Source organism: Pituophis catenifer, unplaced genomic scaffold (assembly GCF_029215685.1).
Source record: "Pituophis catenifer annectens isolate HBS135680 unplaced genomic scaffold, rPitCat1.0.hap2 SCAF_2, whole genome shotgun sequence".
Lineage (NCBI taxonomy): Eukaryota > Metazoa > Chordata > Lepidosauria > Squamata > Colubridae > Pituophis > Pituophis catenifer.
This window is the reverse complement of record NW_027256882.1, coordinates 133,263,348-133,287,988: the sequence shown is the minus strand read 5'-3', so window position 1 is coordinate 133,287,988 and position 24,641 is coordinate 133,263,348. Positions and strand designations below refer to the sequence as shown.

Below are 24,641 nucleotides of genomic sequence, written 5' to 3'. Positions count from 1 at the left end.
AAACAAAGTTTTTATAATGTTTTGATTAATTTAGATAAGATTTTAATGGGGTCTGATGATTAGGTAATTAAAAAATTGTATGGTTATTTATTAGAGGTAAAATTGGAAGAGGAACAAGTTAAAGAAACAATGATAGCATGGGGGAAAAATTTTGGCCATGGAATCGATTTAGAGAAATGGCAAAAATTGTGGTTGCAAAATTATAAAATGACAATGTCTACAGCATATAAGGAGAATTTGTATAAGATTTTTACAAGTGGCATTTACCCCCGACGAGAATAGCCAGAATGTTTAAGAACAAATCGGAGAAATGTTGGAAATGTCATCAGACTCCAGGATCATATTATCATATGTGGTGGACATGTGCAGAAGCCAAAAGATATTGGACTAAAATCCACACATGGTTGGAAAAAATGACAAACACATTGACTTTAAACCAGAGATATTTTTACTAGGGATTTTACCAGAAATGTATAACAAAGAACTGAGATATTTGATTGTGAATGTTTTAACAGCGGCTAGAATTGTTTTTGCTAAAAATTGGAAAGGTGAGAAGATACCTACTGATGAAATTATTAAGAAAATTTTGGAATGTGCTGAAATGAGTAAATTGACATTTGAAATTAAGAGAACAGGAAGATAAACAATATTATTTGATTTGGGATTTGTTCTACCAATGGCTAGATAATAAAACATGGAGATGAAATATGAAATTAATGTAATTATAAAATATATGAAGTGTTTTCTCATGAGAGTCAAGCCTTTGTAAAATAAAGGCTAAATGAGTATAATAATATAAAGGGATATATAAAACTGTTAAATAAGAGAAATTAAATAATTGGTAATTTTGGATATGGGATTGTGCACAAAAGAATTTTAACCGATCCACACACTGTCTGTGATTGTATTTGAATGATGGCGGTTTTGTTTTTGTTTTAAATAAAAAATTTATTTCAAAAAAAAAAACTGCTAAAGTGTCTCTTCTTTCTAGCAAAACCACTTTCAAAACCTATGAGAAACCAAGGGATAGCTGTGTGCAGCAAGGAATCATTCTGGATGAAAGCAGATAGAGCTGTGGATCTGAGCACTAAAAGCAGAAGATAACAAATAGTGAAGCTAATTTTGTACCCTGATCAGATAAACAAACAAACAAATACCCATATAAACCCAGGCCCTAATTATCCCTGGTGAGAAAGTGCACAGATTACAAGCATTCTTTTAGTGACCGCTTGAACTTACAATGGCACTAAAAAAAAAAAAAAGGACTTTGTCGTAAGTTTTTCACACTTATGACTGTTGTATCCCCATGGTCACATGATCAAAATTTGGACACTTAGCAACTGACATGTACTTATGATGGTTGCAGTGGTGTTACATCATCATCTTTTGCGACTTTCTGACGAAGTCAATGGGAAAGCCAAATTCACTTAACTGTATTACTAATAGAATAGAATAGAATTCTTTATTGGTCAAGTGTGATTGGACACACAAGGAATTTGTCTTGTACATACGCTCTCAATGTACATAAAAGAAAAGATACATTCGCCAAGAATCATAAGGTACAACACTTAATGATAGTCATAGGAACAAATAAGTAATCAAATCATATTAGGAAACAGTCAATATAAATCGTAACTTAATAAGAGTGATTCACTTATGGCAAGAAAAATCGTAAAATGGAGCAAAACTACTTAACAGCTCTTGCTTTTCAAGGAGATACGCTCAGCAGGCTTTCCCTGCTTTATGTTCCAAAGGGAAGCTACAGTAATAATTTTAATTTAAATTGAAGTTAAGTTTTTATCTGGCCCTTCCCATTTCTGAGAGTATAATCTCCAGCATGTTACTATAACCAAACCCCCACTGATTCTTTAAATATGTTATTTAATTGCAAGTGTTAATAAAGAAGACACTGATATTCAAGTGAAGAATTTGTTGTATATTTATTATTCACAGTTAATTACTATCTACCAAATGCTGCTGCTGCGTTAACGGATTACGTACATAGGCCTGTTTTATTTAAACACTGATTTAATATATATATATACACACAAGACATTATGTCTGCAAGGCTGCATGATATACACCAATTCCAAAATAAGAAAAAACAATCAAATGGTCCAAATGTAGAATGCCATAATTCCTTTTCCAATAATTTTAAAAAAGAAAGTGGGGATGGGGAGAATGGAGAGAAAGACAGCTAGCAAGAAAAACATGAGAAATTAATATGCTACAGGGTAGCTTTCTTTCTTTTTTCACCTGCTGAGAGAAATGGAAATATAAGGCAGAGTCCATTTCAGGAATAATACCTGTAACACTTAGTATAAAAAGGCACCCACCAACACAGGGTCCCCCCCTACCCCGATCTGGGCAGAACAACACTTTTCTGTAAGGGAAGGTCTCTGTGGTAGTTTTTGGGGTCTGTTACTAAGGTAGAGAAGTTCCAGGTATGCGGCTCAGCAAAAGGAAATAAGGTAACTGGTTGGCACAGGAGCTCTGCAGGTTGCTATCCCTGGTCTTAAAGTCTAAGTCATTCATAATATTATGCATGGCACCTATGAGTTTTATCAGGATAAAAAGTTGAATACAATCTCCCTTCTGGGATTTGAGAGTAAGAAAGATGATTCTTCCAGCTACAGTAATACTGGTGTAGAAAAATGGGGAACTGCTGAAAGATAGTCACCGATTGCAACTGTGAGTCAAGCCAACTTGAGAAGGGAGTGGACTGTTCCTCCCCAAGCATTAGGGTAAACCATTCGCTAGAAATAAGACCAATTTCTTGAGGCCCTACTGTCTTTGGGAAAAATAATTTGGAATTTCACTCTAGGCTTTGTAAAATATGCCATTTTTTCCCCCTCAAACTGGGGCCATTTTCTCTCTCTTGCTCAAGAACCCCAGGCTGCGAGTTTTGGGACATTATATGCCTTTTTTCCCAACTAGTATGAAAAATATCAAATGCTTATACATATTTTAAAGCTCCATCTGGTAAATGGAGATCTTTTTATGTAATAAAGTTACATTCCTCTCATTCGATTCCTTAAATATTTACATAAAAACAGAAACTGAAAATTGTGAACTGTTTTTTGTTAAACAAGGGAAAAGGCACTAATTAAAAAAAAACAGAAGAACGTGCTTAAATTCACATGATTAAAAAGAAAATTAAAAGTTGTCACGGTTAATGAAAACATGATCTGGTTGTAATGCAGGTTTTCTCAGAAAAATCCTACAACCTATTTACCATCTTCCCCTCTGCTCCACAGCCGAACAACTTTCAGACTGAAAAGCAGTGAGGAAAAAAATTAAGACCTTATCTTAGGCAAAACACTGAAGGTAGAAGCATAATTGGTATTTGTGTGTGTGTGTTTAAACTGGCTAATGTATTTGGCTTCCTCTCTCAGTCCCTTCCCGAAGACCGTATGCATGAATAGCAGATACCATCAGAGCTTCCTCTCTTCCTGGCATAGCATGGACTTCATTTAGTAGTAACACTTCATACACTGATGCACTGGTGTTGGGGAGAAAAAGGACCAGTGAACAAAAAGGGCCACCCCAGAAATAACCAAAGAAATCTGTTAATATCCATTTTAATTTAAAGAAAAGTTTTGGTGCATAAGTTGGACCCTTCTCCTGTCCCCTCCCCCACAAAGTTCCATTCTGAGTGAAAAAAAGTGTTCCCCCTCATGCAGACCTGAGGGGACTCGGTTTTATGGCCTGATGACTGGAGATCTCTGGCTGCTGTTAGATTCTGAATGCGGACTGTACTGTTTTTTCCTCTTTCCTTAAATAATCTTTAGCCATCTGTTCTAGATGTTCCGGTTCACGGGGGTAACGTAGTTGCGTGGAAACATGCCTGTTTGTCCGTGGCAGGCTCCTTTCCACCAGTTGGGGTCAGAATTGTCAAGGACCTGGATAAAGTCTCCGCGGCGAAAGCCCAGCTCTCCCTCCTCCTGAGGGTCGAAATCAAAAAGAGCCTGTACGTACGAGGGTTGCTGTAAAGAAGAGAACAGGGGATTAATTTATTAAGGCCTCCAAATCGCTTGTTTTTCTTTTTGTGGCACGCACTATGGTCTCTAGCCTGCAGTCAGTACATCTGAAACTGTTGATACTGAGAGATGGCAACAAACAGCATCTTGGTTTGCAAGTTAATTCATTCAGTCATAGAAACAGCATCAAATCTTACTTCTATATTCTGATATACCTAAAATGTCGAGACTGAATTTTATAACCAACTACAGCTTTAAAAAGGCTTATGATAAAAAGTGAGCAGCATTTTCGAATTCCTGATCTAAAATATGAAATAGATCTACAAACATTAGGCAGTGAAGTATTAACTGTTTATCATCTTACTGCGCAGATGTGATTTTGATACGCAGGAGGCTGCTTTAACAACAAAGGCTATTCAAATGAGCCCCTTTTTAAAAAAACACATCTATACAGGTAGTCCTCAACTTATAACCATTTGTTTAGTGATGGTTTGAAGTTACAGTGGCACTGAAAAAAGTGACTCAAGACCCATTCTTGCAATTATGTTGCAATATCCCCACAGTCACATGATCAAAACTTAGGTGCTTGGCAACTGGCATGTTTTTATGATGATTGAGATGTCCTGGGATCATGTGATCACCATTTGCAACCTTCCCAGTTTGCTTCTGACAAGCAAAATCAATGGAGGAAGTTGGATTTTCTTAACAACTGCACGATTCACTTAACAACTGCCTTCTTAGCAATCTAAATTCTGGTCCTAATTGCGGTAATACGTCAGTTCCAAGGGAATATTCCATCTTTGGTCATAGGGGGAGAGGTGTTGCCCCCTGTGGATAGGGCGCACAACTTAGGCATTCTCCTGGATGCACGGTTGATCTTAGAAGACCATGTCATGACCGTGACCAGAGGGCCATTTGCCCAGATTCGTCTGGTGTGCCAGTTGCACCACTACCTGGACCGAGATGCCTTACGCACGGTCACCCATGCACTTATCATCTCCCGGATCGACTATTGCAACGCTCTCTACATGGGGCTGCCCTTGAAAACCACTCGGAGGCTTCAGATGGTGCAGAATGCGGCCGCGCGGGTAGTGATGGGAGTGTCCCAAAGCTCCCATGTCACACCCCTCCTGTGTGACCTGCATTGGCTACCGGTTGCCCTCTGGGTGAGGTTGAAGGTGTTGGTGATTACATATAAAGCCCTACATGGCTTAGGCCTGGAGTATCTGGCGGATCATCTGCAGCCAGCAACAGCTCCCCATCGCCTGGTGCGCTCACACAGAGAGGGCCTACTTGGGGTTCCGTCGGCCAAGCAATGTCAGCTGACGGCCTCTAGAGAGCGAGCCTTCTCTGTAGGCGCACCTACCCTCTGGAATCAGCTCCCCTTGGAGCTCCGGGTGGCCCCTGACCTTCGCTCTTTCCACTGTGACCTTAAAACATGGTTGTTTTGCCAGGCTGGCCTGGACTGAAGGGGTTTTAATGGGAATTTTAGATTCTTTTATTGTTTGAATTTTAATTTGGACTTGTTGTTGCTTATTGCTGTGAGCTGCCCTGAATCCTTGTGGAGAAAGGGCGGCATATAAGTCCGATAAATAAATAAATAAATAAATAAATAAATAAATAAATAAATAAATAAATAAAGACTACCTGTACAAGTAAAATTGTAATGGTAACAGGAGGATTCATGTACCTGAATGAGAAACTATGAGAAAACTATAACTTTCCAGATGTTATAGAAGAAATAGATCAGACATCCAGCCCTTGCTTATCAATGGAGACTGAGTGGATCAAGTGGCCAGTTTTAAGTTTCTGGGTGTTATCATAAAAGAGGACCTGACCTGGGATGCTCACATTGCAGCACTGGTCAAAAGGGCCCAGCAGAGATTATACTACCTGAGACTTCTCAGGAAACAACAACTGAATGAAAAACTGCTGGTGACTTTCTACTGCTGCACCATAGAGAGTATTTTAACTTACTGCATCTGTATATGATTTGCCAATTGCATAGTGGCAGATAGGACAGAGCTCCAGAGGGTTAACGTCATTGCCCAGAGGATCATTGGTTGCCCTCTCTCCTCTTTGGAAGAGCTTTATAGCTCCCGCTGCCTTAAGAAAGTTCAAAACATTCTTAAAGATCCATCTCATCCTGGGCACCCTGGGCAGATGGTACAGGATAATAAAAACAAGGACAAATAGGCTGAAAAACAGCTTCTATCCCAGGGCAGTAACTATATTGAATTCTACTGTATAGTGCAATATTAATGCAATATCGGGTTTTCAATTCAATTGTATAGAATGTGAAGGATGTTCTGTTGTCCTTTTTTATTGTATAATTTTTAGAAATCCTTGAGGGTCTGGCTTAAATAATGGGTTATATATCTTTTAAAAACAGTGATTATTGAAAACAGAATAGCGCCTAACACAATTTAGGCACCTCAGGGTACCTTTGGCTATAGACAATGCTGACTGGTGACCCTTAGGGGGAGAGCCTTCTCTGTGGGGGCCCCTACCCTCTGGAATACGTTACCCCTGGAGCTCCGGATAATCCCTGACCTCCGAACCTTCCGCCAGGCCTTGAAGACCTGGCTCTTCCAACGGGCGGACCTGGGTTGATTCTAAACTGATTTTGTAGTTTTTTAAATTCTTAAATCTGAATTTGTATTCCTACGTTTAGCCTTATTTATTGGATATTCTGCTTTAATTTGTCTTTTAACTTTTGTATTTTCTGTTTCTTATTGTTGTGAGCCGCCCTGAGTCCTTCGGGAGAAGGGCGGCATATAAATCCAATCAATCAATCAATCAATTAATAAATAAATAAATTTGTCCTCGTAAGTCACCAAGATTCTATTTATCCTTCATGGAAACACCTCCCCACACACTAAAAAAGACATTCTTACAGGTATTCAGAAAGAATAAAAGTAGTATAGTGATTAGGAAAACTCCAAAAATGTTCTTACCTGAGGCACTTGCTCAATATCTCGGAGGAATATCTGTTGGTTCCTGGAGACAGAGGTTGATCTGTGATAGTCTACCAGCTCATTCAGAGAATTGAATTTTACCACCCAGAGGAAATACTTGCCAGCACCGTCTCGAAGCACCTTGAAGTGCTGCACATCATTTCCGAATCTAAAAAGAAGGGGAAGAACATTCCAGATGTACTCACTGCTTTAACATTTCTCCCAGGAAAGGAATATTCTTTTCTTGCACATCTACAGGGTTAACCTTCAGCCAAGGGAAATGCATATTGGGGTTTTGAGGATTTCTAAACATGAGGTGGCAGTACAAACCAGCAGTCAATGTTACAAGTCAAGGAAATAAGTGCATATAAATTGTGTGAAATGAAAGCTCTATTAATTTTTGCAAATCTTGAAATTCTCATTTCTATCACACATTTATTATTTGTGTTCAGTATTCAACAAAAACTGAATACCGGTACTTAAAGTTAAATCCAAGAATGAGTCCAGTCTGGTTGGCCAAGGTCCTTTTTTTTTTTTTTTTTTACTTTTTACTTTTATCTCTGTGTTGTTTTAAGCCATCCATAGTGGCTAAGGAGTCAGGCAACCTCTAAATGTGGATAAACAAAAGCACAATCAGGCTATTTAAGCCTGGATATTAAAAGAAGGCCCCTCATGCCTTCTTTTTACATTTTAAAACATTGCATGACACAAGGTTGATTCAGCAAAGTACTTTATTTTTCTGTTAGGCCACAAGACTGGGAGTAAAAAAACATATTCTGAAAGCCTCTTTTGGTAGTGAATGCACTTGAATTAGGAACAGGTATGTAGCTCTGGATAACTTTTTTAAAATTTCCAATGTGTGTGATCATGTATCACTTTGGACTGGAATGCAAAAGACGGTCTGAGTCCTCTGGCACAAACACAGCATCTATCTGCAACTTTTTAACACAATGCATTTTCTTAGGATCCTAGGGCTGCCTCATATGAAGCACTGGAGTTTTAGGGAGTTGCTGACAGTACTAAATTCATCACCAGTGGGCTAAGACACCTTTTTTTTCTTTCATAATTTCTAGTGTGTCACTATCCAAAGAGGACCATGAGCCAAAAATCTTCAGAACTGCGGTAAGTTAGAAGGTTTTTGACTATGAAAGCCTAATACAGCCATCCTTGCACCGGAGGAAACTTTTTAAAACTCTCTTTCTTTGTTCCAGCCAATAACAGAAGTTTCAAAGATTGCAGCCAGGCCATCAATCAAATCAGATCAAATCAAATCAATCCAAAAATAATACTCACTTGACTGAGAGGGAGAAATCACCAGGAGCACTTTCACTCTCCCTGATGAGGAAGGCACCATCATGTCTTTGTTTACCCAACATCTCCTCAGCCCTTGCTCGAGGAATCTTCCCAAAAAACCACCTGCGCAAACACAGAACTGAAAATTAAGCCCAATTCAAATTACATGGAAAAAACAAGTTTGGACAGGCTTGTTCCACAGCAGCAATCTGACAAATAACTCCAGCTAAACTCTTTCTGGAATAGGCATACAGGCCATAACTGTTTGATTTGAGAAACGTTGGAATGGTTGAGCAGCACATGCTGCCATTTTCAGAATTCATAATCTAGTATCCTTACAAATTCTGAGACAGTATGGCATGCAAATGGAACCTTAAAATGTTTTTAAAAAATCCTTAGCTATGTTTTAAAAGTTGAGAAAAATGGAATTATAAGAATATAAAAGATTCTTGCCTAGTTGCAGCATAATACTTGGTTTTAATAAATGTTCTCAATTCTCCAACAAACTCTATCTTATCAGTTTTGTTGATGAAGTAATATCAAGAGTCCAATCATTACCAAATCAGCATTGTAGGGAATAATGGAAAATCTACAGAAATATGGCAAGGAAAAGGAGAAGAATCAGTAAAAGTTCTAACCAAGCAATGACAGCAAATCTGAAGAATGATGCAGTTGACCATAGATTGGAAGAGGTCAATCTATATATCAGTAACAAGCAAAGGGGATGTAACAGATTGTGCAAACTATTGTAACACTATATTAATTTAAACACTAGTAAAATAATTCTTAGACTCATCCAATGCAGGTTAGACTTTACATGGAAAAGGAGATGACAGATGTTCAATCTGGCTTTAGAAAAAGTGAAGGAAGACAAAACGTTATGGTTGATGCACATTGGATAATTGAGAAAGGCAAAGAATACCAAATAGAAGTTAGAATATGTTTCATCGAGTTGTGTTGATTAGGTCAAGATGTTGAGTGTACTTAGGACAATGGAAATCTCAGAACATTTCACTGTTTTTATGTAAAAACTATATACTGATCAAGATGCCATAGTACTGACCAACAGGTTGGCTCCAGGTTGGCAAAGGAATGAGACAAGCAGTATACTGTCCCCTATTTATTCAACCTATATACTTAATGTATACTATACTGAGGGAAGATGGATTGGAAAAGGATGAATGAGGCTTTAAAACTGGAGGAAGAAACATCAATAATCTGCATTGTGCTGATAACGGTATCCTGATTGCCAAAAATGCAAAGAATCTACACACTCTAGTAATAAAAGTAAATGAAAAAATGGATCCAAAATTAAGTATAAAGATGACAAAACTAATGACAATAGGTAAAACAAACAGCCTTAGGATTGACAGTGAAGATACTGGAGTGGTAGATAGCTTCTGCTTTTTAAGATCAACAATTAAAGTACAGTGTTCTGAAATGCTTGCACTGCAACATAACTTTCCTTTTAACAATAAGAGCTCTGACAGGCTAGTTTTGGGATTAACTGTTTCCAGTCCAAACTACAAGGAGGGCAGTCTGATAGACAGCACTTTTTCAATACTTGGGGTATCCCACAGAAAAAGATCAAGAGTACAAGACATGGAATTAAAAATATAGGAAAGCGGATCCTGATTATTAGGGAAAAATCCCGAACAGCAAGAGCAGTTTGATTAGGAATCAATGGTCCAGTGAGACTGTGGTTTGTTTCACTTAATGTGTACAAGCAGAGGTTAGATATCCATCTGCTTGTGATGCTTTCACCTGAATTCTCAAACTGAGGAGAGGTTTGGACTTGATGGTTTAAATAGCCCCTTCCAACTCTATGGCTCAATGACTCTAATTATCACTTGCTGTATTGAGCTATAAGTGGTTAACCTAATTTGGGTTGGCATCATGATTAAAATGATTGAGCTACAAATCAGAAAGTCTACAGTATGAATTGTATCATGAACTTTTTACAGCCTAAAGCTTCTGTCCCTTCCTATCTCTAACAGGGCAATATGAATTCTAGCTTGCAAGTTTATTTTAGAGACCACAAGTAGGGAAGATATGTGTTGTACCGTAATAGCTGCAAAGTTATTATGTCCATAGGAAATGCTGCTGCCTTCTGTCAGAAGAGATTTAAGAATTACAAAAACCTGGATCTTATTGGACATTAACAAAAATACACGTTTGGTGGATTACTTCCCAACATTATGTCATCAAGAGGACTGCATTTGTTCATTCTGTTTACAGTTAAAAACTGTAGGAATTGCCAAAAAGCTAGGTTTATTTTCGTATCTACTCCATGTAATAGCTTACTTTTTTCAGAAATAAACTGAATTTTCTTACAAACTTCCTTGCAAAAAAAGTTCATCTCTTGCAAATATATAACAAACAAAATAGAACTGTGATCTACAGATCCCTCAAATAAATAAATGTATTGTTTATTTTATTTTACTTTATTTTATTTTAAAAGTTTACATGACTCTCTCAGTGACTCCAGGCAGCTTACAAAGATAAAAATCTCATATGAAATAACAATAAAAAGCGATAACTACCCACCACCACCACCCTAACAACAGTCAGTCAATCAAATAAGCCACTTAATGGGCTCCATCCCACTCTGTGTTCCTTGATCTGCTGGCAAAACTAGGTCTTCGGGGCCATGTGAAAGACTATCAACAATGGAGGCGATGATTTACCCAAACGTATTAGATTTAAATAAGTTCTGTGAGATATACAGAACTATTGGAATGAACAAGGAGAATTAAAATCTGATCAGGAACTAAAGAATCAAGGAATAAAGATTGATTGGTGGTCCTATCTCCAAATCAGGACAAGATATAAAAAAGATTTAGAACAGTATGGCATCTATGGAAAACAACTGGAATTGGATAAAATATTGCTAGGGACAGAGGGAAAAATGATTACCAAAGCATATAACCTCTTCCTAAGATTTAAAATGGAAGAAGAAACTGTGAAGGAGACGATTATAAGCTGGGCTAGAAAGTTCGGATATAGTATTGAATTAGACCATTGGGACAAATTATGGGAGAAAAATTATAAATTAACGATGTCAGCAGCCTATAAGGAAAACCTTTACAAAATGTTTTATCTATCTAAATGTTTATTTACCCCCAGCTAGATTAGCCAAAATGTTTCCAAACTGTTCACCCGAATGCTGGAGATGTAGTTATAAACAAGGAACTTTCTACCATATGTGGTGGACCTGCCCCAAAGCCAGAAAGTATTGGCAAAAAATAAGGGAATGGTTGGAAAAAATTACTGAACAAAAGATTGAACTGAAGCCAGAACTATTTTTATTGGGCATTTCAGATGGGAAAATGGGTAAAAAAATTCAATATATAATATATATATTAACTGCAACCAGAATCATTTTTGCTCAAAATTGGAAACAGACTAATACTCCTTCAGAGGCAATGATAATAAGAAAGGTACTTGGGTGTGCAGAGATGGATAGGTTGACTATGGAATTGAAAGAGAGAGAAGAATTGGAGCACTATCAAGTTTGGAGTAGATGGTATACATGGCTAGAGAATAGGAGTAAAATTATTGTATAAGAATTATATAATATTGATGACATTATATCGTATTTGTGTGTAAATATTATTATAATTCAAACAACAGTATAATATAGGATAGTGAACCATAGAAATAGAACCTATGTAAATATGAATTTATGGATGATATTGATACCGATATGGAAATGCTGTAATGAGTGAAAAATTGTGTTTGGTTTTTTAATGTTGAAAATTTTTAATAAAAATTTATTTAAAATAAAAAAAAAAAAAGAAAGAGTATGAAAGTGGGGACTAATCTTATCTTCATAGAGATGATCCATGGATCACAGGAAGGGAGCTACCATGGAGAAGGCTCTTCTTCTTAGTCCCACTAGAAGTACCTCTTTAGGAGAGGGGAACCACAGTATTTCTTGCCTTCCCACTCTGGTAGATGTAATCAGGAGAACCGATCCTTTAAATAACCATCAAATAATTTGGCAAATATATAAATTTAATTGTGTGATCTGTTGTCTAAGCAAATCTAAGGGCATATACAGATTGGGTGTTTACAGTTCTAGCAAAAAAAAATGTTTCAGCATGCAAACTGACCTAAGTTTTTGGCTCCAAAATGTAGCAATTATTATTTATACCAATCACCACCAAAGAACCTCTGAATCTGTTTGTGGTCAGTCATTATGGTGCCACATTATACAGGGCTCAATTTTGTTTCACATTCAGCATGTCAAGCAAGTCAATAGAATGTAATTTTAGGCATGCTATTTATTACTAGAGTCAGCCAATTCAAAACCACACCACACTATTTTACCAATGACCAAAGCAAACTAAGTGAAAGCCAAGAATTACTCATTGCAATTTAATTGCATTAAACAAAAAGATGCTGAGTTTATGATCCATTCAGCATTTTTATAGTAGTGCCTAAAATCTATTTTTCCTCATATCAAATTTTAACCCAGTATAAAATGTAGGAGTTGCTCAAAGATTATTAAGAAGGAAACATCTCTACCTTTTGAGAGCTCTTCCTTTTTTGTTGGAACTTTGAAATTAAGCAAATAAAGAACATATTTCTATTTTGGGGGGTTTAATGCACATACAATTATTTTCAACCTTGACTGAAAAGAGGCATCTATAAATAGCACTTTGCTTTATTATTATCCTAGGTAAAACAAGACCTATCCAACTGTACTTTAGAACTATAGTTTTCCAGAATGCTTGGCAGAACAAAATCTGTCAGTTGAGAGGCATTTTGAATATGTATTTTAGAAGTCAGAATTAGAAAGGAGGAAACAATGTTATTTTTTAAAAAATTAAGAATACAGATATTCTTCATTTAACAACAGCCTTGGACAGTGACTGCTTGCAGTCATGACAGTGATGAAAAAGTAACTTTGCATTCAATTCTTGCATTTATGACCTTCACAGGTTTGTAAAGCAAAGGAAAGCTGAAGTAAGATCCAAAGCACTGTCATAGTTTCACTTAGCAACCATTTTGCTTAAAGACTGAGTTTTCGGTCCCAATTGTGGTTGCTAAATGAGGACTACCTCTGTATATATTTTACTCTAATGTATTATTGGGAAAGGATAAAAATAAAAGGATTGCTTATATAAATAGGGTTAACAATTATTTATTTATTTAAATATATATAATTATGAAGTTATACTTTTTAAAATTATTGAACTTTGACGTCTTATTTAAGTTTTGGGTGGCATAAACGGTTAACAAATTAATGGCTATTAAAACCACTGACTAATAAAACAAGTGCTTAATTAGCTAACAATGATAGTATGGCACCCTACAGATACTTGCCCTTTATAACCTAATTTCAATGTACCGGTAGTTTGCCTCTGTTAACCTCACCATTTTTTGTGCTTTGCAATCCCCTCCTGAATCATCTGAGAAAGAGTTAAAACAGATAACTAGAAATGTTGGCGTGCTGGCCACATTTGGCCATCAATATTTCTCATTTGGCCCAGTGTCTCCTTCCTCCTTGGGCCCACGGAACAAATCTGAGCAATCTCTCTGACCCTGCTTTGCAAGAACTGCCTGTTGCTTCTGAAAAATCTTTCTTTAATGGAAGAATGTGCGTCCATGTGCGAGCATGCGTGTGCTTGTGTAGATACTGAGAGATTGCCTGGGACAAGATGTTTAGAAGCAGAAGTGGCTACAGTTTCCTTTTCCTATTCCCTGCCATTCCAATTGTTTACTGAATATGGGATGCAGACAATCATTCTGGAGTGCAGTGGATTAGTTCATGAGTCTCCCTTTTGCCTACAGGACTGGAAAACATTCCCCTTTCTTTTCTATCTGCTCTTTCTTGGCCCCTCGTTCTCCTTGACAAGGGAAGCAAAATTCTAACCCAGAGGTAGAGAATTTGTAGCCAGCATGTTCCAGTTTCAGAAATGAAGGGAGGACCCTACCTCTAGCTTTATTCTTATGCCTACAAAAGCTGCTTCTGTGGTTGGACTAATCTGAAAAGGGAAAGATAAAAAAGAAAAATACAGGTAGTCCTCGACTCATAACAGTTTCATTTAATTGTAACCGTTCAAAGTTACGCAACACTGAACAAAGTGACTTATGACCGCTTTTCATCCTTATGACCGTTGCAGCATCCCCATGGTCACATGATCAAAATTCGGATGCTTGGCAACTGACTCATATTTATGATGCTTGCTGTATCCCAAGGTCATGTGATCACCTTTTGTGATCTTCTGACAAGCAAAGTCAATGGAGAAGCCAGATTCACTTAATAACCGTGTTACTGACTTAACAGCTGCAGTGTTGTTGCAACACACTGCATAACAGCTGCACTGAACGACTGTGGCATGAAAGGTCGTAAAATGGGGCAAAATTCACTTAACTTTTCAATTAACAACAGAAATCTTGGGCTCAATTGTGGTCGTAAATTGAGGACTACCTGTAAGACCAGGGAATATTTGCTTCATGTTTCTGTGCAACTGAATTGTTTCTTTCAAGCTCTCTGAAGGCAGTATTTCTTTTCTTTCTTTCTTTTTTCTTTTCTTTTCTTCTTTTCTTCTCTTCTTTTCTTTTCTTTTCTTTTTCTTTTCCTTTCCTTCTTTCCTTTCCTTTTTTCTTCTTTTCTTCTCTTCTTTTTTTCTTTTCTTTTTTCTTTTCCTTTCCTTCTTTCCTTTCCTTCTTTTTTTCTTTTCTTTTCTTTTCTTTCTTTTCTTTTTCTCTTCTTTCTTTCTTTCTTTCTTTCTTTCTTTCTTTCTTTCTTTCTTTCTTTCTTTCTTTCTTTCTTCCTTCCTTCCTTCCTTCCTTCCTTCCTTCCTTCCTTCCTTCCTTCTTTCTTTCCTTTCTTTCTTCTTTCTTTCTTTTTCTCTTTGATTTCTTTCTTCTTTCTTTCTTTCTTTCTTTCTTTCTTTCTTTCTTTCTTTCTTTCTTTCTTTCTTTCTTTCTTTCTTTCTCTCCCTCTCTCTCCCTCTCTCTCCCTCTCTCTCCCTCTCTCTCTCTCTCTCCTCCCTCCTTCCTTCCTTGATTTTCAAGCTCTTGAGTTACACTGAAAGATATTTTGAGGAGGGGGTATATTAGTCTGGACTTATTCTTCTGTAGGACCGAATCAGATAGTTAGCTCAATCCCCATTCTCCATTTAGTACAGTAATCAAAATTAAAGCAGACAGACAGAGGGCTCTGCCTGAACAGGTGCAATGAATGGGTGGAGCCTACCACCTTCTTTGTTCCACTGCCAAAACGCTATTCTTATCTTTGAGAAGACTTGGATTTAGATGACATATGATTTTAGAGTAGAGCTATTAAATTTTGGATCATTGAGGTATTAGTGGGGTTTGTTGAGAAGGGGGGAGATAATTTAGAGAGTGAGTGGTGTAAGGCACCAGGCTAGAAACTGGGAGACCCCAAGTTGTTTTATTGCCTTAGGCATGAAACCAGCTGGGTGACTCTGGGCCAGTTACCCACTTTCCCATCCTAAGGAGGAGGCAATGGCAAACCTCCCCCCTCCCCCAAAAAAACCCCTTGCCAAATAATTGCAGGGATTAGCTGCAGGCAATCACCAGGAGTCGATCTGAAAGCAACCCTCCCCCAAAAATATTATTTCAGGAGAATATGGGCTGTAGAGAATGAAAGGCTGAAAGTGGCAAAAACAAAAGGAAAGAGAATGATTTCATTGATTGCTCTGTATTCTTCTGATGTTACCTCTGAAGAAAAAGTATAGAAAAAAAGATGCCTAGTTCTGATTTAATATTCAGTTTCAATTTCATTTTACATATGAATTAAGAAACAGCTTCCTACAAATAAGAAATATTAATCACAAAAAATTTAAACATCAATTTCTACAATTTATTCCATAACAGATAATTTCTGGGTTGTTGTTATAGTACAGTATTTCTTAGAGTAATCAACACTTGTGGCAGCCAGAAAGGAGTGGAAAAACGGTAGCAGGGAAAGCAGGACAATGGGCACCCTAAAACTTACGAGAATTAGAGATGAGAAGGAACAAAAGAGGCAATATAAAGCAGTAAGAACAAAAATGAAAAGCTCAAAAAAAGGCTCAATATTAACTCTCCCCTGGAATCATTTTTCACCGAAAGCTTTGAAATGATTACTGCATCATTTTTTTAGGCAGGTCATATGTTTAATTTTTTTCTGTAATGATGCGATTTCTATTAACTGTTTAATGAGTGTGAAGCTGCTATTAACATTTTTCAGCACAGAGACCAGGGCCATGCTTACATTGCACTACTCACATCAAGACAAAACAACCTACGCTTTTGCTATTGCTGATGTGTCACACAAACTTTCTGAGAAACGAAGATTTTCTGTAGGCTTTGTGTAGGCGTACCAAGAATAATGTTGTCACCGATGAAGGAACGAAATAAGCACAGGAAAGAATTTTAGTGCAAAAATGTGTCATCGTCCCCTGCCAGGCTTTCTTTTGAATAGTTACATCACCACCGTCACTAGACCAGAATCAAATATTGTACTGGATGAATAGCCATAACTGCAGCAAAAGCAAACAACCTGGCCTTAACTGCTGATTCTGCAATACTAGCTATGAATGCACTAACAAGGAACTCAGCTTCACATGATCTATTTCTCTGCTGCCAATGTAAACAACCAACTATGCTACTAGCTTCACTCTTCAGCTTGATGACACCTTCTATTCAAAAATTGCATAGTGCATTAGATCATAATTTTTCTCATGAGACTGACGATGTTTTTACTTAGAGATACAAGTCAAAAGACGCAATCCTCACCTTTTTAACTTAAGAGTGCTTTCAAATGAATTTTTGGCTGGAGTTATCATCTAAAACTTCTGCTTTAATGGTAGGAAATCAGATTCCCTCCTGGACTAGAATTTCCATGAGTCATAGCAAACATAGCAAGTGACCAGTTATTGAGTTCAAAATATTTTGAGGGCACTGTTGCTTATCTATGTTAAACATAGATCCAAAGTTTGTGGCAAAGTAACTGAACTATATGTTTTATAAAACAATAATTATTCTACTACATGCAGTCCTCGATTTAAAACCGTTTATTTAGTGACCGTTCCAAGTTACTAAACTGAAAAGTAATTTAAGACTGTTTTTTTACACTTTTGACCACTGCAGCATCCCCATGATCACATGATCAAAATTCAGATGCTTGGCAACTGACTCATATTTATGCAGTGTCCTGGAATCATGTGATCTTCTTTATAACCTTCTGACAAGCAAAGTCAATGAGGAAGCCGGATTCACTTAACAGCCGTGTTACTAACTTAAAAATACAGTGAATTTACTTAACACCTGTGGCAAAGAAAGCTCGTAAAATGGGGCAAAACTCACTTAACAAATGTCTCACTTAACAACAGAAATGTGGGTGTAAGTCAAGAACTACCTGTACATTGGTCAGTCTTGTCTCAGATTTATAAGCAACTATGCATTTATTTACTCACAAAGTTGTTTTTATATTGCTCTCTGCATTGTAATTTAATAAAGAATTTTATTCCTCTCACCACAGCTCAGTCAGTAAGTGTGCCAAATAATTGAGGAAACAGTAATGCTTTACTTACGGATGTGGTTTCATTTCTATATAATTTTTGGGAATGAAGCCATCTTTGCCATTGAGTTCTGCCTTGTACCAATTTTGATCGCATTCTTCATTCAAAACCTGGAAAAAGAGGAAAGGAAGACAGGTTCTATTTCTGGATAACATGCTAACAAACAATACACATCATTTCAGGTTTCTTTTGCTAGCAGCCAGCTAGTTTTAAAGAAAATCTAATCGTTGAAATGGGCAGAAGTAAAGGAGAGAAAATAACTTAGCTTTCTAAGACTGTATTTATGGGATAATTAAGTACACACCCAATTTGCCAGTTCCATATTTAGTATTTCAGCTTCACCATTTAAGAGTTTTGGTTAAAGTAAATCAGATGTTTAAATGTCAAGCTTTATTCTGGAACTCACCATGAAACACGAGTTAATTAATAAGAACACAGCTTCACTATTCCAGGAGGATAAGGGACTGAGGGAATCACACACATGAGTTTCTAATACCAAGAATCTATGATGTAGAACAAATTTGTGTTATAGTCACCCCTCAATCAAGCTGTACAGCTCCAGTTTTAAAGACATGCTTCTTTCAAGCCTAGTGTCTTCCCTCTCCCCCTGCCTAAAATGACCACAGAGTATTTTCAAATGACAAAGCAATTCACTTATTTTTACTACATGCCCCAAAGGGATATTGTAAATGCATATCTTGCTAATTGAAAAAAGTAAGAATCCCACCCACAATTATTGTCCTTATCCCCCACCATGGGATTTTTTTAAAACCAGTCAAATAAAAAGTCTACATCAAACCGTTACACCTTTTAACAGTTTCTTTTAAACATTGAGAGAAGAAGAAGATATTAATTTATACAGAAGTCAAAATTATGTAAATTTTGTAATTATGTAAACATTATAATACTCCATATAAAAATCATTACACAAGTAAAATAGAGAATGTGTCTTGTACTTTACTTTTATTCTAGCACACAATAATTCAAAGATACTGTCAAGTGTAGGTTTGAATAACCAGGATAATGTCAGAGGCAAATAATCAGGACAATGCAGCACAAAACATTTATCCAAGCTTATACACAAGAACCTGTGCAACTAAAGTTCAACACTAAATTGGTGCTAAATAAGGATAAAAAGAACTCAGGAGGGGTTTGACCTGCAGCGCTTGTGGGAATGCAAAAACTCTAACCTGATGACATGCTTAACACTGCTCCCCAGTTCTGCCTGCTCTTCTTCTACAGAAGTGGCTCCCAACCTTTTGAGCATTAGGGACCAGTTCCGTGGAGAAACGTTTTTCAATGGACCGGAGGGGGCGTGGTTTTGTGTGCTGCCTGCACCCCACGGATGGGGCTTCGCTTGTTTGTGTGACCCGGTTTCTGGCATGCCATGGACCGGTGCCAGTCCATGGACCGGGGGTTGGGGACCCTTGTTCTACAGTAATGTTTGTAGTGTAGTATAGTGGTACATTAATGCTTATATGTGTACTCAGTCCCAAAGATACTGAGTCTTTCTTTCTCATTAAAATCTCTTACTTACTAACTACAGAATATAGGTTTATGGAGCGTTGATACTTGATTGAAATTTAACATGAGTTCTTTGTAGAACAAAGTTCTATAATGTATTGAGGGAAAATGAGAGACTGTAAACAATGAAGATAAAAGCTCTAAACATGTCATAGGTCAGAAGTCTTATCTCTATCTCCACTTAGGACACTTATAAAATGTGCCCAAAATAGCTGCCTATAGTTGCTTATTAATACTTTCAATTTCCTATTAACTTTTATATATTATAGACCTGCCCCATACAAGTAAAACTAGAATACTAGAAATTAAACTTGTCCTTTTTAAAAAATGCACAGCTGCAGGATTTTAAGAATGCTTTGTGTGTCATATAGGCAAGATGGTGTATGGCTATCACTGAAAATCAGTAACATGTCTTCTAATGGAGCAAAACTCACTAATTACCGTAAATCTAAACAAATTATTGGGAAGTGAAACATTTTATTTTATGTTGGAAGATCTCCAATTAGGCTAGTTTTAGCAGTTACACTTGAGTTATATGTATAGCAGTGATGAAATTGCTTAGCTCTAGTCATCAGGTTCTGAGTTGGGCAAGAAATTTCTCATCAAATCACGGCTTTCGCTTCCCATGGTAGTAAGAAAAGGCAACCTTTAAAATTAATATCCTAAGACCGTGATGGCGAACCTATGGCATGTTTGCCACACCACTCATCGCACCAGCCCAGCTCCACCACGCATGCGTGCATGCCTCCCACCAGCCAGCTGGTCTTTGAGTCTCTGCTGCACATGTGCGGGGGCGGCGCACATGTGGGGGACACACATGTGCATGCATGGGGGTGGGGCGTATGCATTTGGGGGGGTTGCGCGTGCCCCCCCTGCACCCCATTTTGGGCATGGAAGGCCTCCTGAACCAACCTGGAAGCCAAAATGGGGCGCGGAGACACCGCATGAGCCCCCCTGTGCCCCGTTTTGGGCCTGGAAAGCATCCTGCACCAACCTGGAAACCAAAATAGGGTGTGGGGGGTGGGGCATATGTGTGGGGGATGCGCGCACATGCGTGGGGGTGGGGCGCATACACGGGTGGGGCGCTTGCATTGCATTTTGAGGGTTTGGGCACGCGCACGCTTTGGACACTCGGCACTAAAAAGGTTAATCATCACTGTCCGAAGAAATCTGGATATTCTGATAGGTATGCTACATATGTGTGCAATCAATGATTCTTGTTTTTACTTTTAAAAACAACAACTATTGATCACTGCATTTGGACCAGTTCTTTATCACTGAGCAAAAATCCTGGTAGAAATCCCTTAAACTTTTCTTTATTTCATGGAGAAAATAAGATGATGTCACCTAATTGGGTAATGAAACGTTTGCAAGAAAACAACCAAGCTGAGAGAGCACCAAGGACCCCGCAGTTCAACCCTGAGCTACAAATATTCTGTTCTGTTGAACCACAGTGTTTGGCTTGTATTTCTTATTTTGGCACAAAACATTCCATAAACATAAGAATATAAGAAGATTCCTCACAGTTCACATGTTAAAAGATTTACCTTAAATTATAAGATAATTGTATTGTTTCAATTATTACTTTATTCTGTGTCTGTATTATATAAGACTGTAAAATTAAATAAAAACCACCCTACTCTCTGCAGGCCTCTGCAAGTATATTTATATTAAGTTGTAGCATTAATCCTCTAAGGTCTAATAACTCACTCATTTTAATTTTAATATAGTCCTTCAGGTATAACCATTCCCTGTACCTCTATATAATACGCTATATCTCTGAATTAAAGCAAAGTATGGGAAATTTCACATGGATTTTGATAGACATATTGACACAATGTATCACTTCTGATGATTATGAACTTTGTCACAGAGGCAGTTTCCCAGTTTTGTAATCTTGAATTTAGAAATTACCCACTTATTATTTCAACTTGTAAGAATGAAGTCTACAAACCCCACCTCTCATTATCTGCTATATGATCCAATGCATCAGATTTATATAACACATTCTACTTCTCCACAAATGTCCCTTTTGCGGGAGGGAGGGGAGAGAGATTTCTGTAAATATGCTCTTGAATCTTGTGGATGGAAGGCTGTTAGCTATCTATAATCCTAGACAATGTCTTCCCAGAACTATTTATCCAATGACTCTGAACTTCAGAAATTTCCAAGATCTAAGAATGGCCGATACAATTCATTTGGAAGATGTTACTGAGTAAGAGGAGAAGATATGGAATTTGGTCCACACTTTTATATACTGAGAAAATGCCATCATTCACTGCTCTGTCAAATCACTTTCATTCTGTATTTATAGTTGTCACTTAAAATATATTTATCCCTTTCATTGTTTCTGGAAAATGTTCCTTTTCCTAACAAAGAAATCTGAAGATTATCTCAAATAAGCCACTGTACAGTGAAGACCAAGAATTCTTCCCCCAAAACACAAGAACATTTTAATGGAGCCTTCCCTAATTTGTATGCCTTCCAGGCTTCAAAAGACTACACTTTGACTTTCTCATACAGTTGGATATTCTCAGGTAGTTTGGATACGTATACGTTAGCAAAACATTATATATTTCCTTCCAAAATTCCCCAGCTTTCTTGAAGATGGAAATGGTGCATACGCTTCCCTGAGGAAAACCTAGGCCTTCTATAGACCATAACAAAAGTTAAACAAAAGTTTAACACAAGCAATGCTGTAAGAGATTCAGCTACAACAAAAAATATATCAGATTTAGACAATAAAACGAAGTTGATATACTTCCTAGGTCAAATTGCAACATGCTTTGAACTAAATACTACCGGTACCTTATGGAAAATGAATGCAGAGTTGAGCTTTGGAATGACTTCAAATACAGCTGATTTTTATGGCAGAACATTTCTATTTCTACATTTTATTCATCATAGAGTTTTGGAAGCACGTTTCCTGATTGTCGAGGGTAGCTGTGGTTTATGTCTATTGAAATTCAGCTTGTTGGCCTGAGTACACAGAACAGCTGTAAATATGAGAGTTCAGTGTTCAAGGGAACATTATTTATCTGTTGCTTTTATGTGCCACTTCAGGGTGGAATATGTGGAGAGGCAGGGAAGGGACATCTGAGGATCTCATGAATATATCTATATAATTTTCTTGGGACCAAGATGTAAGCACTTCATCACGACGCTTTTCCATATGTTTATTAATGTTTTTTCAATTTCTTGGTATTCTTTGGTGGCCATCCCTTTGGGCATAACCAAACCTGAACCTGCTTAGCTTTTCAATATCAACCAAGGTTGGCTAGGAGTTCCACCTAGCTGGGTAATATATCCTCCAATTTTGTTCTTGCAACCATTTGTTGCAGCCAACCCTAAGACATCAAGACTTTTCCTGGTTGAATGGGACTCTGAACCTGGCTCCTACTGTCTCGCATTGCCAAAGGCATTCGTGTGTGCGCATGTGTGTATACACACACACTCATACTAAACTGATACTTGAATTTCTTTATCAGGCATGGTTAACTATGAGGAAATCTTTCTACTCTAGAGCAGGCCACGCGCACCCCAGCTCCACAAAGGCAAAAAACATTGCGATATGTCTTAATTCGACCAGCAATGCAATCACGTTGGACACCCCTGTTCTAGAGGGTTAAGAGACCCTCTCACTTCTCATTAGCACCCTAAGTGGAAATATCATCAATGCTGATAATAAGACAACTTAAAAGCTGCCAGGAAGCAATTCCTTTCTATAGTAGCAGTACTTAACATGACAGCTGAATTACGAGTTGTATTTATATCAGTAGTTTCATTATTTCATAACAGTTAAGAAGTAAGAGGCAAGTCTAGAGACAAAAATCATTTAGCATCCTTAAACATTCTCTTATTGATGTACAGATCTTTAAAACAAGATGAAGGTAATTTGTTGCAAACAAGTAGCAGATTATGCATTGGAAATTGTTATAAAAGGAAAATGAGAATACTAGTTTATTTTCAATTATTTTTCTAGAGTCCTGAATTGTCATGGGTATTAACAAATAAAGCCAATAAGCCATTTATTGGATATCCTTTTTTCCCTCCTTTCATACATAGTTGAAAGTTAATTTTGTGTGTTTTTTTCTGCAAGCTTACTCTAAAAGTTCAGTCCTCCCCATAGCTGCAAGTTAAATTCCAAGAACTTCCCCATAAACAGCTTCTTAAAAAGAGGAAACAGATCTCTTTGACAGAGAAGTGGGTTTTCTGTGTGAAGCCTAAGGCAATAGCAGTTTATAACTAACTCTAGCATTTGGGATTTTATCTCGGAAACAGAAGACAGTACATCCTTCCTTATTTCAAACTCAATCTTCATTTAATAGCAGCAACAAGGAATACTGTGTTTATATAGGGAACAGTGCAAAGAAACCTCTAATTAGTTATATCACATACATACCATTTATTTAATTTCTTCTATGCTTTACATCAGGTTTATTTTTTAAAAAATGTTAATTTTAAAAAATTGCTTTGGTCAGTTAATCCTTCATGGAAGAAGTCATAATTAATATAAAAGATATTTTATGTACCCTGAGAGCATATGCACCAAAGACAAATTCCTTGTGTGTCCAATGACACTTGGCCAATAAAGAATTCTATTCTATTCTATTCTATTCTATTCTATTCTATTCTATTCTATTCTATTCTATTCTATTCTATTCTATTCTATTCTAATTCTATTCCATTCCATTCCATTCCATTCCATTCCATTCCATTCTAAAAATAGTATCTCAGGAATACCTGGTTTATCAACTACATTAAGTGCAAAATCCTTCAAGTAAGTGGATGGAAGTGAACAAAAAGTCAATTTCTTATTTTTTGTGTTGAAACAATTCCCACTCCCCCTATATTTTTCTTTTCTTGCTGTAGAGCTTCTGAAACTGGTCTTTAAATTTCAAATGCACAGATTTCTTTAATTTTATATTATGTCAAAATCTGCAAGTCCGAATACTTCCCTCCTCTCTTCCTAGTAATAATGAAAGGATTATATTTAAAAAATTAGGAATATGTGTACACCACCTGTACTTATGGTAACTGCAACACTGACACAGTTATACTTACAACACTGTATACTTACAATAATATACTCAAGCATGAGTATAGGAAACCAAGTAACAAAGACATTTCCATGGGCGACACAGTATTTACCCAGATAACTGCACTCCTAAGAGATCTTTCTGTGTCTTGGCAAATTATGACTATTTTGCCACGTCAGTGGCAAAGTGACTTGGAATTGAATAGTCAGCAATGGTTTTTTTTTGTTTTTTTTGTTTTTTTGTTTTTTTGTTTGTTCCAGGCATTCTTCACAAAAATCTCTCAATATCTTATAAATTCTTTAAACC

General features: G+C 37.1%; 1 protein-coding gene across 1 annotated transcript in view; it reads right to left on the bottom strand.

Moving 5' to 3' along the window:
* Positions 1-1,915: 1,915 nt before the first annotated feature.
* GRB2 (growth factor receptor bound protein 2) overlaps positions 1,916-24,641 on the bottom strand; it is a 51,824-nt gene continuing 29,098 nt past the window's right edge. Inside the window, exons 3-6 of the mRNA XM_070937571.1 lie at positions 17,785-17,882; positions 8,231-8,353; positions 6,938-7,106; positions 1,916-3,986 (exon numbers count right to left, since the gene is read on the bottom strand). Of these exons, the coding sequence (XP_070793672.1) occupies positions 3,801-3,986; positions 6,938-7,106; positions 8,231-8,353; positions 17,785-17,882 (576 nt within the window). The 3' untranslated portion in view covers positions 1,916-3,800. The remainder of the gene's footprint in view (positions 3,987-6,937; positions 7,107-8,230; positions 8,354-17,784; positions 17,883-24,641) is intronic.